Below are 15,137 nucleotides of genomic sequence, written 5' to 3' on the forward strand. Positions count from 1 at the left end.
TTGTCTGCCAGCTGTTCAACTGAACTTTGTTAATGAAGGTGAAGTTTTCTAGGGTTATCACTCTGACCCTTAAACTGTATTATCTAGAAAACCATAAAGCTTAAAAAAAAAAAAAGATATGAGAAGGTTTATAAAATGCTCTCCTAACAGGTCCTGTTTCCAGCTTCACCTTTTGATCTGAAGTTGGTTTTAAGCTCTTGCCACCATGCCTGCAGATTACAATGGGACGTGGGAAATGGAATCCAATGAAAACTTTGAAGGCTACATGGTTGCTTTAGGTAAAATAAAAAATATTAACTATATAGAGATATAGATAACATGTTTTTGTTATACGTAAAATCTTTCTAAAAATTAATGGAAATTATTTTATTTCTGTATTGTGCCTTGTGGCATAGGGGTTTCTGTCAATCACATTAAAAATGAAGTAATTGAAATGTACTTGCAATTACAGTGATCTAAGTATAAAACATGAGAAAATTTGTAGCCAAAGATTTTACTCTATATTTAGATATTTTATTTTCATGCTTACAGTGGACAGCCCTCATGGGCCCAGTTGTGCCTATGCATTTCTCATTCCCAGCTGTTGTCTCTTTGTTTTCTATCTAATGGTCATTGATATATATCTTCTGTTGAGCATTTGATCTTCCTCTTGTTCTGACTTTTTACAGTACCTGATGCCACTGTAAGAGTTATAATGATAAAAAAAAAGTTTTTTCAAGTCAAAGTACATTGTACTTTTCATCCAAAGTCAAGATCAGATTTGTGGCTTCCTTGAGCTTTGTCCAAAAGTTTTTGATTCAAGTTACTAGAGAACTTGTTTGCTCAGATACAAAAACAGCTACTTATGTAGATTATAAAAACAATTCAGTGGTTCAAAATCAGTAATATACTGTGTAGACATCTTCCACAAGCTAAGATAATGCATTTGTTAGGAAGAACAGTCTAATACATCAGGTAATCAGGTAATGCTATCTAAATCCAACAATCCTGAATGTCTACACTAGTGATTGACTTAGGGATAAACACCAGAAAATGCTTGACTGAGATGAAAAAAATGATGCTTTAGCTGAATTTTTACTAGTTTTAGTCCCATCAAAGAGTCCATGTCTTAATTTATTTATCTGTTTAGATGGACAGAGAAGAAATACGTGCAAATTCATAAAAATAAACTCTCAGGACTTACCAACAACTACTGAAAGTATTTATTATTTCCTCAAAGCTTCAGCTCATATAAGAAAGAAAGGCAGGTTTCCCTTTTCTGAGTTTTTAGCTTTTACATTTACAGAGAAAAGCCTGATGACTTCAGGAGAGTCTGTAAGTACTATACACAAACACCTTAGAGGTATATTTATATATATATATATATGTGAATATATATACAAATAATAATAGTTAAGATAATATCAGGAATCTCAGGAGAAAGATACACACTAATTGATGTCATATGAGATAGCTGGGATTTGACAGTTACTTGTAAAGATATGCATCTTAACAGCATCCTTAGAACCATTTCAGTCAGAGGATAAATTATCACCTTTTTGTTATTACATAAAATAAAATAAATTATTAAATTAAATAAAATGTGTATTTTTTTATCCCCTTCTGATCTTGTATTTCCCAATGGAAATTGGAAGAAAAATGGATGGATTCAGCCTACAATGGAGTCTGGAGTACAGACATCTGATACTGAGAAGGCTGTTTAAAAAAAGAAGTAACAGTTCACAAGAATAATAGCACTTGACCTACTCAATAGCCTAAGATAAAGGAGAAAGAATGTGTTAGAATAAGGAATGCAATATAGATTTATTCTTCCTGGGAAATACTTTGATTCATTGCCTACCCTGGGCACACTTTAATGGAGACATACTCACTGAACTTTCTGACATTTTCAAACTACTTTCCCAATAAGAACATCAACAACTGGTTGGGATGAAGGAGTTGTTTGCACTAGTACGTCATGATTTTCTGTGCATACATGCATATATGAGTTATACGTTATAGTAGTGACAAACTGCCACTAAATTAGTGGGGGAAAATTAAAGAATAAAAATAAATTAAAAAATAAAAATAAAGAAGATGCATATGACTATAGGTTATTTGCAGACTACATTCTTCATTAGCTTGTGATCAGTGAAAGGTAATGAATTGGAAAGGGTGAAAAGATATTATTCTGCTTTGTTTCTCCCAAATTTGCATGTGGTTGATATTTAAGTATTAAAATCCTCAGGTTCAAAGCACTCTGAGGCATTTTTTTAAAATTCATCCATCCTTATAATTAATAAATATGTATTTCTATACTTTAATTAAAGAATAGTTTTGCCCTTTAAGCCAGAAACTTTGGTTTTGTTGTAAACATGTTACAAAGTATTTTAATCTACTATAATAGAACAATATATCATCTTTATCGCTTGTATTGTTCAACATGCAGTTATGAAAACCATGCTTTAATAAAACCTCCCAATTTTTCTCCAGGAGCTACAAGACTAATATATTAGTCAGAAATAGCATTTCTTTAGAAGTCTAGACAGTTTTTTTTCCTCGGAGAGACCTAAATTTTATCCTACCTGGTTATAAATCAGACCCAGAGATACTTTTAATCCAACATAGAAGATAAAATATACCCAAGAAGTCTTGAACATAAATACTGAACAAGAACATTATTCCCCATGTTAAAAAATTCTTCTCAAGCCAATGCTCTCACTCAACTCGATTAGTACTTCACAAGTAGTATAATGAATCTACCAAAACAGAAAGGACTCCATTAGTATGTGGCATTGCTGAGCTGACAATGATTAATTCATATGCAAAACTACTAAAGGATGGCTAAAAAGCCACAACCATTTTTCAGTCTCTTGCAGAAACATGTGAGATTATTTCATTTGCATATAGCACCTTATTAAGATTCATTGCCAGCTGTTCAGAAATATTTATTGCAGCTGGCAATGCAGCTGGCAATAGGTGGATTGTCTGGGGCAAACTGTCATGATAGTGCTGTATACTCTCCTTTCGATAACTTTCAATGTATTCAGTTGCAAGCAGTTGTTTACATTATGATGTTAGCCTTCATCATGAACAAAATAAGGATGTCAAGGAGATGAGCACTGCATAAAATGCAGACAGAACATTAAAGACAAATTGCCAAATGCTGTAGTTTGATACTTTTTCAATTTTTTACTTTGAATCATTATTCCTTTAACATCTATCTACAATTTATTTCTGTCTCTGCTGTTTAACTATAATAGATATCAGTTATGTGATCGTTTCTCTTTCATTCATTATTAAACTTCTGCAATTTTTTAATTAATTAATTAACTTCTTGTATACTCCCACAGATTATAGGTTCCACTTAAAAGTAACTTGCCAAAATCACATAGATTATATAGCCATTTTAACATGCTTATTTTCTGAAAAGGAATATTATTCTGAGGACCTCATTTTGGGAGTGGCCAACATTTGTAACCCTGCAGGACACATATCAGTATCTTCATATGCCTAAGAGCTACTTGATTTATACTGCACGCTTGGAAGAGGGAAAAGCTTTCAGGCACAGGATGATAATAGCACTCCTGGCATCCCACAGCTTCATGCATGAGTGAGGCCAAAAAAGAAATGTAGGTCTTGTTATTTCACTTCCAAAAAATCTGGAGATTCGGATAATTTAAGAAGCCAGCATGTATTAACTGCTGGTTGCATGTTGTAGCTCTGCTCATTATATTCCCACAGCTACCCACATAATAAGAAAATGCACAATCGGTGGAAGATTTTCAAGTTGAAAGCCTTGCAAACACAAGTTGTTGTTTTTAAAAAATCTTTTTCTCTGTGAAATATTGCAGGTAAAGAGGTTATTTGAGAAATTAATTTATCATTAAATAAAGTGCCATTTTTATGACGTGTAAATGTAAATGATGACTGGTGACTTTTTTATTTTTAGTAACAGATGTTGGAATTTTGTGTGATACTCTCTTTTCTGTTTTTTGACAGATATTGATTTTGCAACTCGTAAGGTTGCAAAACACCTGAAACAAACAAAGGAGATTATTCAAGATGGAGACAACTTTAAAACAAAAACACTCAGTACTCTCAGAAACTACGAACTGAACTACACTGTGGGAGTGGAGTTTGAAGAACATACCAAAGGACTCGATAACCGAGTGGTTAAGGTATAAATGTAGTATCTGATTCATCTTTATACCACAATCCGCACTAGCAGTTCCAAAAAGCAGCTGAATAAATGATAAAATTAATTGCCAGAACTTTACAGACATTAGTGAATTTTTATAAAGCACAAATAATTTGCATTTTGAGACAGTTTTCTTTCCTGCTACAAGCATTTATATTAAATACAAATTAGGGTGCATACTCAGATACATGAGGACAATCATTAATAAAATGTTTTTCTGATGGGGAATTTTTTCAGCTTTTCTATGATATGCCTTAATTTAGAAAATAACAAAAACAGTTTATTATTACCTATGTATCTTCCTTAAGGAAATTGTAAATTTATCATTTTGGTTTTAGGATACTCTCTGTGTCAATATAGATGTTCAGCTCGGAATGGCTAGGTTCATATGGGACTTGTAGTCTGAGCCTGCTCAGCCTCAGTTGGAGAGTTTAACAGTTGGCCATTGTTTAAAATCAGGTGCACTCAGCTATTAAATATAGGTTAGTTTGGAGAAGTGACAAGAAGAAAACGTGAGCCAACGTTACCCTTGGTACAGGTGCAAATGCAGGCCTGCAGGCGGTGACAGGCAAGAAGGCCTCGCAATGCACACTTTGATCTTTCAAGGACTGGAGGAGTAACCCAGCTCAGAGTTCCTGAGGGAAACTGGGGAGGGGGAGGGGAGGGGGGGTAGCATATCTTCAGACACCTCTCAGTGAGCTGTGTGGACAAGGAATGTTTGGATCAAGGACCATATTGTGTGTTAGCACATCCCTTATCTGCTACAGCAGAATCAGCTAGTAAATCTTGTGAGGCTTTCAAATCAGTCCATGTCAGGGAAGTCAATAAGGAGAATAGATATGATTCTCAGTTAAATTCACTTACTGAATTCAGCTCCATGCTTCTGTTTAATTTCTGTTCTCACACCTAAAATACTTAAGCAAGATTTTTGAAGATAGAAAGGGTGATAGATCTCAAATTTCCATTGACTGTCCCCTTCAGGGTTTTGAAAATCTTCTTGCACCACCTGCCTGTCTTGGCCATCATTCACTGAATTTACCCCTATCAACTCTGCTGACAATTACCACATCTTCCACTCAGCAATCAGCTCTCCTGTTCTTCTCCAGGCTGCCTTCTGCACCATTACCACTATTATCTTCCTAATAAACAAAGTTTCAGACCTTGTTGCCAAACTCTCAATAGCTCAGATCAACACTCACTGCCGACAAGGCCCATCTTACTTTGGCAATTGCCACAGGAAAGCGGCAGCATAAAGAACGCGTTCATGTTTGAACTCACACAATCCTTCACTGGAGTGGCACAGATTTAACAGAGTGCATTGCTTATTCACTGTGGATCGCTTTTCATTCTTAAATCAGTTTTGTGCAGTGTAATTCCTATGACTTCTATGACTTCTTCCAAATTATTTCTCAGTCACAGTACTGCAAGCCATCAAATAATAAGACCCATTTTCCAGTATCAAATATCTCTATGTCTATTTTTTTCCTATCACTTTCTCCAGTGAGCACTGGGTGGGACATACTCCTGTGATGGGGTTTGTGCTTTAAACCTTTGCCCCCACATCTCTTTAGATCAGTTGAAGGCATTGCTAAGGATCTAAGGAATCATCGGTTACACCACTCCTTAAATCCTTAAATCTTTGCCACTATTAAAGCTATTTTCTCTCTGTCTGTGCAAAATCAGTTCACTTGCAGACTTACTGATTTCCTCTTCATTACCAATTATTTGGAAGGAAGGAAGCACAGCTTGTACAATTGTTACCCTACCTGGTTTAATCACTTTTGCCTAATATTCTTTTCTGAATAAATTATATTATTTGTTTCTAACAAGAGGAGGAGGAAAGAGGAAACACATCATGCCATTAATCTCTGGACTGCTCTAAAATAATTTTCTGGTCATTTTATTAACAAAACAATGCCTCAAACACACTGAAGTTAGATAAAGGTAGTAAAACTGCTAGACAACATTTAAATGTAAAGAGGGCATAGATAATTTAAAGACCATGTAGCTTAAAAATACCGTGAATATGAAAGAAGTTAACTGAAATGGAATGAGTTTTGTCTTGTTATTAATAGAAATCTCCCTCATAAGAGAAATAAATCATCCAGCACTGAACCAGAATATGAAGTAGGCTCCCAATACTCTTGGAGATTTTTAATAACTGAACTTCCACTGACTGCAACTGGTCTGATGAGGATTTGCTTACGATACATGGCTAAATGTCTCCCTAATTTACAATGGTTCAAATCTAGAGCAATTTAAAAGAAGTTCCTCTGAATTTACTGTAGCATATCTAAGTAGAGAATTCATCCTGTAAAGAGAACTTTTCATTGCAGATATGATCCTCTTTCTCCTGGACAAGAATCAGTGTGTCCAATACCCTGTTTGTTAGTGACAGACTCTGAATCACACAGAACCACTGAATGGTTAAGGATGGAAGGGACTTCCTGGGGTCGCGTAGTCCAACCCATCCACTCCAGCAGGGTCAGCCGGGGCACATAGCTCAGTGCTGGGGCCAGTCAAGATCTGACTGCCTCTACAGATGGAGACTCCAGAAATTCCCTGTGCAACCCCTGCCAATTTTTGACCACCCGCATAGTTAAAAAGCAATCTCTTGTGTTCAGATGGGATTTCATGTCTTTTAATTTGTGTCCATTGTCTCTTGCCCTGTCAGTGGGAACTACTGAGAATAGTCTGGCTCCCCGATCTTCATTCTCTTCAATTAGGTATTTACACACATTAATGAGATTCTGCTCTGAGCCATCTCTTCTCAAGGCTGAACACCCCCAGATCTCTCAGCCTCTCTTCTTACAAAAGATGTTTTTGAGAAAGACTCCCCCATTGGGAAAATAATCCCCCATAAAGGAAATAAGACGCCCTCAAAAAGGAATAATCAAAAGATGAATTAACCTCATAGTGCTCCTAGAATTTTTGGATACCAGAACTTCCAGTGAGTATTTTCCCAATAGTTGGGGTTTGTTCTGATAGATGGCACTAGCATTAACAAGATCCTTCAGGTCAAATAAGCCTTTGTATGGGACAGTATATTTGAGGAAGCTACCGTTGACCTCTTTGAAGGGAGAAATTCAAGTATGACTACTATAACGCAGAGCAAGAAGTAGTTTAAACTTTATTCACTGTAGGTTTAAATCCTTCAACTTCATGTTGCCCACAAAGCTGCAGCTATCTCACGAATCTGTACACTTTGGCAAATCACATTCTCCAGATTCTTGTGGACTAGTCTCCAAATATACCAATCTCCTGTTTTAGTTATTTGTCATCTCTGAGCACTAATACTGTTATGTCTTTCTGACCTCTTATGAGTATGTTCACCAGCTGAGCGGTGCTGTGCCATCCACATGCATGGTTAGAATGGAGGTTAAGTCACACAGTCACTCCTGCATCTGTCACTGTTCCACCTGGAGCTCACATCCAGACCCCTGTCCTTCACCTTTGATGCATCAGTGACTCAACTAAAATTCCTCTGTAAAAGCTTCTTTCTCTCTTTGGGTCATGATATCTCTGTTTAAAGCCCTCTTGTGAAAGTGCAGGAAAGATGATATAAAGTAAATAAATGTATTGTACAAGACTATATTAACATATACTTCCTCTTGTTATTTTATGCAGAGCTAGAAGTGCTAGCACAGCACTATCTGGTATAAGCCCGCAGATCTTCACTCATGAAACCTTATGATCTTTTTATTAGTGACTTTAAACAGCAAGAAAAAAAAACTCACTTTCATTAAAAAAAAAAAAAAAAGGCTCAGCAATTCACTAGGTGATATGAATTCTACCTTAGCGTACGTGAAAAAATACATGGAAATTCACTACAAAATACTGTAAAAGCTTGACATCAAAACAGTGATGTCATCTTGAAAGCATTCAGAGTTTTGGATGACTGGTTGATTTCTATTTCCTTAGGAGGAAAATGAGGAATGGTAGGAAGAAACTGTAATTGTTTCTTCTCATTGTTTGATTGAATGAACTTTTTTTCATGTATTTGTAAGTTTCTTGTTAACATATCTGTACTAATTACTTGATTCATGCAGACACTAGTGACCTGGGACGGTGACAAACTGGTATGTGTTCAGAAAGGCGATAAGAAAAACCGAGGCTGGAAGCACTGGATTGAAGGAGACCAGTTGCATCTGGTAAGGGCTGATATACAGACACATAGTGCATAACAGACTGCAAGAAAGTACATTTCTTCCATTTCAAAGGTTTTGTTACTTATTCTAGTTAGAAAGGTCTTTATTTAGACAGCTCTGATCTCTGAACTCTAAGGAAATCCCCCCTCTGCTACATCTCAGGAATGCTCAATTTCTTTCCAACTGCTCCCAATTAAGACAAAATCCCGCAGTGCCTTTTTTGCTCCAGTCCGTTGCCCTCTGGCTATTAACCCTTCTTGTTACATTGCACCTCTAACGTCTTCTCATTCTCTTTTAATCACTGGTAGAAAAGGAAAAAAAAAAAAAAAAAAAGAAAAAAAAGGAAAAGAAAAAGAAAAAGAAAAAGAAAAAAAACTATAGGGAAAAGATTGCAAGAAAAATGTTACTTTTGTCCTGAAAGAATGAAAGTACTATGCAGGAACTATGCAGTGATCCAGATCAGAAATCACTCTCTGGATACTCAAGAGGATCCTGCAAGCAACCTACATTGCAATTATCTTTTGTTAGGTGTTAGTACAATAAAAAGATAAAACATTCAAACATCAGAGATGGTAAACTGGGGCTCAAAGACAAACACAGTGAGCCCCAGAGAGGCCAGAAGGGCCATGCAGGAAATGAACACTCACTGGAGCATGGAAAAAAATTCAAAATAACAGAGTATGTAATGAATATGATTCCAGAGTTTCTTGGGAGAACAATCAAGAAATGGGCAATACAATGTTGGATGGTGCAATAGGTGGATGCAGAAAAATTATGGAAAAGAATGTATTAATTTCTGTCTCATTATATGCATCTAGATATCTACGCCTTGACAAGTTTACGCTGCAGGTAGTTGGTAGGGCTAGACACATTGCCTGAAGTCTGTATGCTTGAAAGGTCGAGGCAATGAATTATAAAAACCATCTGTCACCTAACTGAAAGTCAACTGTCCAGAGCACTTTTTCAACCCTATTTCAATACATATTCACATATTCAAAAGCTGACCTAACAAAGATGCTACATGCTGGCTCCAGCATTCAGCCTAAGACTGGGGGAAGCAGAGAGACCAAGCAGATTCTCACAGGAGTCTTCAGAAACTCCATGGCAGGTCAGGGCTGGATAAAAGGCCAGCTTCAGTTCACCTCCAAGTCGTATCTGGCACAGTCAGAAGGCTAACCCAGCTGAGTGCATTGCAATGTGCAGGTGTGTGCACTGTGTGCCACACTTCAAGAGATCAGCTGCAGTACCGGGCAAAAATCCTGTATTGATCTAGCCACTGAAATACAGCTGGGCATATCTCTGAAGCAAATGTCCCCATCCTTTTGAAGCATCCTCATTTTTTCTGTTTGTTTAGTTTAAATTTCCCTGTTTCAGTACTTCTCATGAATTATGAAGTAACGTGAAATATAAACTATTACAGTATGTTGTTTTAATAATTGAACATGAAAAAGCCTTGCGTTAAAGAGCAATTTTTATGCATTTTTCAAGTTCTTTTTTGTAGAGCTCAATTCACATGTCAAAATCTGATTACTGCAACGTGTGGTGCATGCCTGCTGATTGGTCACATATAATTCACCGTTCTTTCCTTGTGTTCTCTTCTTCATAAGCATATCTTTGTAATGCAGTGGCACAGTTGTAGTAATTTCTGGGGAGAGCTGCTGGGTATGCAACTTGTACCACTATGTTCTTACCAATTGTTTTAATACTACAGGAATTGACATGTGAAGACCAGGTTTGCCATCAGATATTTAAGAGGAAAAAATAAAACTGACCAGGAAACAACAAAGATCTTCATCACACTATTGTGCTGTTAAGTTTTGTTTAAAAAACATGCAAACAAACCAGATTTGCAATAATTCTTTGACACTGCTGTTTGAATGCATTTTTGTGCACATTTATGGAGAGAAGCACTTTTTACGGAAATAACATCAAATGGTTATAAACATTTTTTTTCTTTTTTGTTTTTGTTTTTCTTTTTCTTTTTTCTTTGTTTATCAGTCTGGAGTTAAATAAAATTGTCTTTCAAACAATGCTTTTCTACAATCCCTGTGATTCTTTCCAGAAGAACATCCTTTGGCAACAAGGCTGAAAATTAACAGTCACAATGTTCTCAACTACGGTATATCTCTCCACCGTGCTGTAACATCACAATATATTTGGATAATTGAGTAAAATTGGGCATTCATTGGACTGTTTTTATTTAATTTAGTCCTGGATCTCTAAGTCCACAGTTTCAGGCAACAGGATGATGCACTGAACAAGACACACAGCCTTCCACATAATGGTTATTCATATCAATTTCACCCAGATCTATGGCTGCTAGACGTCATAAATGTCTCATGGCCAACACGAAACGTGATCTGGTCCTAACAGATCATTGACACAGTGCTGACCTCCAGTTAGAACTGGCATCCTACTAATAATCCCAGTTAAGAAGTCGGCTGTTTGAAGCACACTCTCTTTTCAAGAGTTACTCCATGAAGTTAATACTAAGGTGTACATATGGCTGTCAGAGGAAAACTGCAGAGTTTACGCAGACTGCATGAGGAGTACCCAGCATACTGCAGTCTTCACCTTGTAGCTAGCTTTTAAAGACTAAAAAGAAAAGTCATTTCCATCCTACTCTCTTCAGTTTTATTTGTTTGTTCGTTTGTTTGTTTTCAAAAGACTTCATGCTCTTTGCTATAGGCAAGTTTAAATTAACCATGGTTGGTGAGAACTACTTCAGTAGATGGAAACTGAAATTATTCAATAAAATGTGTATGCACGATACACAGAACTGAAGAAGGATTCATCTGCCCCAAGCCCATCTGTTTTTTCCAACTGTATCAATCATTTGCAAAGTCCAGAGCTGATTAATACCTCACTAATACATACATGGCCATGTGCATATGTGTAAATACGTATGTAGAGACATTTTTATGAACTAGACCTTGCTTCTCCTGAAATAAATTGGATACCAACCTTGGAGTTAGTAAATTTTTTTATTTTTTTATTTTTTTTCTCTTTCAGCCCTAACCTGGACTTTCTGATAGAAATAGACTTAATTCCTACTTCTAAGTCTCTACTAGTTACTAGGCTTAGGAGGACCACAGTTAGTTAAGCATTCAAAATGTTACCACAACTAAGTAATTACCACCAAAAAAAACATATGCATGATGTAATCAGTGATATTACTCACATTTGGTTCTCACCGGGAGAAAGACCACACAGTGTAGGGTTTCGTAACTTCATGCAAATCACAAAACAAAGGAAAAGTCCTCGTGTATTAGGAAGAATTGTCATAAATATAGAAATGTTTAGTTTGAAGATGGAAAATGAGCATTCTTCATTCGTTATGGCATTTACAAGTTCTGTCTAGTGGATATGGATGGGAAGGAAATGAAGTAGGCAACTGGGCATTTGAGTAGACTTTGATTAGGGAGAAAACTACATCATACTTATTCTTTCGCAAACTTAGAAAAAGAAAATTCTAGACTTTTTAACAGGGAGGGGGGAAATGTTAAAGGTTGTTTATGCTCCAAAACAAAATTTTCTTCCTGCACATACTGATATGTAAGACCTTGCAGCATTCTTTATAAATGTACACGCAGAACTAGAGGAAACAGTAAACAGAGGAAATATTCATTATGATGCATTATAGTTACTTCCAAAGGTACACTCAATTGCATCTTATTTGTGATGTTAGGTTGGTCTCTAAGCCGTACAAAGTCCCTTATCTCCTTGTCAGCAGATTAAATACTTGCACTGAAAGAACAGACCTCGCTGGTAAATCACAGAATGCTCATTCACATTTTTTCAGCCCTCTGGCATGCAATACTGTCTCAGCTGCTTTGAAGGATTACCATTTGCATTGATTCTTCTCCTCATAGTGAATATTACTCAAATGTAGCTAACAGAAAGGGAATTTACCAGGGTCCTTCTGATCCAGAGAGCAGAAAAGCCTGTATTATAACAAAAGCACTTCCTAGTGAGTACTGTACTGACAAAGAGTCAATACCATTGCTTGTCACTGGACTCTTCAAATGACAATGAAACAGGTGTGTGTAGGAAATGTTTATGATGAGATTTCTAAAAATTCTCTGCATCGAGCCAATTTTGCTCCCTCAAAGCCAACTGGTTAAAAGAAGACAGTACTGTTGTAGGATAATGTTGTAAGTGCTCCCACCAGTAATGCTCTGTGGTTACTCTGTAAGATGCTATCTTTCTGTTAAGTTCTGAAAGTTCACGTAGGTAGCATGTGCACAGAATGGTTTTCAAGTTTTCCATGAATAAACTACCCACTCTGCTCATTTGCTGCATGTGAAATATATCTATTCCACTGCCATCTGTTGAAAAGTCTGAGGTTTCTAAATCAGCATTACTTTAACATCTGACAAAGACAAATAGAATTTCACACACACACACACACACACACACACACAAAAAAAAAAAAAAAAGTTTAATTACATTTGTTTGTGTTCTTTATAACCAGGCATGCATATTTTGCTTTAGTGGGGAAAAATTAATAGAAAGGATGGAAGCATTCAGATATTCAGATTTATTCTGAAGATTTTTTTCCACTAGAGCACATTCTTTTCAGGTTTCATTCCTGATTGATTGGAAGGGCAGAGGTTGCAGATATTTTAATTTCAGCTTGCTGATTATACATATTATGCAGATGGTGAAGATTAGAAGAAATAATTTTGTGTATCTGATCAGTTGTTTTTTGTTTTTGTTTTTCAAAATTTGCTCATCTCTTTCCACATGTGCAGGGAAAAAGAACTGTAACAACTGAAGAATAAGTATGTTTTTTTCTGGAGGTATCCTAAAGCTAAAGATTGCTTAAATTTGCAGCGTGACCAGACTGAAGCGGTGTTCTTCCAAGACACCTTCCAACGCTGTTGTTCTAAAACCCAACTGAATACCTAAATACAACTTTTCAACAAACTGATTGAAAAATATTTTTACTCCACTTACAACATATTCTAGCTTGATCAGAGAAAGTCTATTGAGCTTTAATCACAAAAGCAGGTAGTCTTTGTAAAATTCAGTTGGTGTGACAACTAAGCCAAGTGTATACTCTTGTATATAAAATCTAATTTTATATTTTCTGTATGCTTTTCCTATCTATATTTCATTATTATGCATAATTATACGGGCATCAAACTGTAGATTGGAGTGTCATTTCACCAGCAGTTCTACTTGAGTCAGAGCACTTCTGTGGAGTCATTCATTCCATTCAGTCAGATCAGGTCCTGAAATCAGGTCATGCACATCTACTGATAATATAGACTATAGAGACTCTGAAGCTGCAGGATTTAATGCATTTGGAGTTCAAAGTATCAGTGTCAGGAAAATGTGCATTACCATTCACTGTCAATGGTATCTGCTTCAAAGATTGAATAGGGAAAGACTGCAATAAACTTCATGGAGATTTTAGGAGCAAGGTTTTTAAGCCAAACATTTCTCTTTACACTAAGATGCTCAAAGCACACAACAGAAAATATTAGCATGTTTTGTGTGTGTGTGTTTTTTTTTTTTTTTTTTTCTGTTATGCTATATTTTTTTCTGTCCAAAAAAAATGTTTGAGATCTGACATTTATGTGGATATATACTGTGCTGAATTTTTCTAAATATATTACCAGCAACTTGCTCTAAATTTGACTCTCCTTTGCTAAACATTTTTGAGAAGCCAATATCAGTAAACTAGTCAGGAATAACACCTGGAAGATAAGCTTTACTGGGTAGGGGATTAAGGCAGAATTGAATGACTCCCTTTCTGAAAAAACAGCCTTGCTTCTCTAAAAACACAGATTGCTGTTTGCTACTAATGGGTGCCTTGAGTAGCATTACAGCAAATTGCTTTCCTTGATGGCATAAACTGAATACACAGCAAACATGAACACTTAGTTAAAATGTTAGCACATCAAAAGTCACTAAAGGAAAATAAGTGTTTTCCAGAGAAGGGCTTTGTATGATCATAATTGAACTATTTCTGTTTCAGAGAACTTGTGCCATTTGAAATGGGAAGCAGAACCAAAGTTTCCACTGCCATAACTGCATAATCATTCTGCAGCCATGAAAAATGTATGTTAACTGCAACCAAATCACAATGGTAGGAATAAATTAACTGTTGGCCACCAGGCCACAGGATCCAGTGTGGTCCCCAAAGAATGTCTGGACAGCTCCAGTCCCTGTCCCAGTTTGGAACTGCAGATACAACACCCGATTACAGCAGCAGGCTTACAACCTGCTGCAGTGACATCATCTTCCCCCCAACTCACCTTGATTAGCTTGTGTTATACTGAAACATCCCTGCACTATGAAATTCCACAGGGGCACTGCAGAATTACAAGAAGGTAATAAGTATCAGTAGGTGGTCTTATAACTGGCTTAATTTTTTGAATGGAACAAGTTAACTCAAAGGAATTGCAGGACATACTTTAGTAGAGTAGTTTAGCCCTCTATAATGCTCTACTTGCACAGCATGAAGTAAGGGCAAGGCAATGAAGATTCAGATGGCCTTGAGTTCAGACTTGGCCATGCTTCATAAACTGTTTTTGTTTTGTTTTGTTTTGTTTTTCCCATAAGGAAAAAATCTGTTTATTCTATTGATACAGATTAGGTTTGCTTTTTGATCCAAAGCCATAAAAAAACAAACAAACAACAACAACAACAACTGTTCAGCTTACTCTAGATCTCAATATAGACAAACCATAAACTAGACTATGCATGAATACATTATAATAGCTTCACATACGTGTATCTGACAGAACTCTGTAGCTGTCCTAGTGCAAGAAATTAATATAGTAGGAGACATAGAACAC

General features: G+C 36.3%; 1 protein-coding gene across 1 annotated transcript; it reads left to right on the plus strand.

The window, feature by feature from the left end:
* Positions 1-205: 205 nt before the first annotated feature.
* On the plus strand, positions 206-10,093 carry RBP2 (retinol binding protein 2; the record flags this gene model as incomplete). The annotated part of the gene is made up of 4 exons (XM_084291669.1): positions 206-278; positions 3,982-4,160; positions 8,230-8,331; positions 10,040-10,093. 4 exons carry the CDS (start codon positions 206-208, stop codon positions 10,091-10,093), a joined length of 408 nt encoding a protein of 135 aa, XP_084147795.1.
* Between the last annotated feature and the right edge of the window lie 5,044 nt (positions 10,094-15,137).

Source organism: Netta rufina (genome assembly GCF_964035555.1).
Source record: "Netta rufina genome assembly, chromosome: 9".
NCBI lineage: Eukaryota > Metazoa > Chordata > Aves > Anseriformes > Anatidae > Netta > Netta rufina.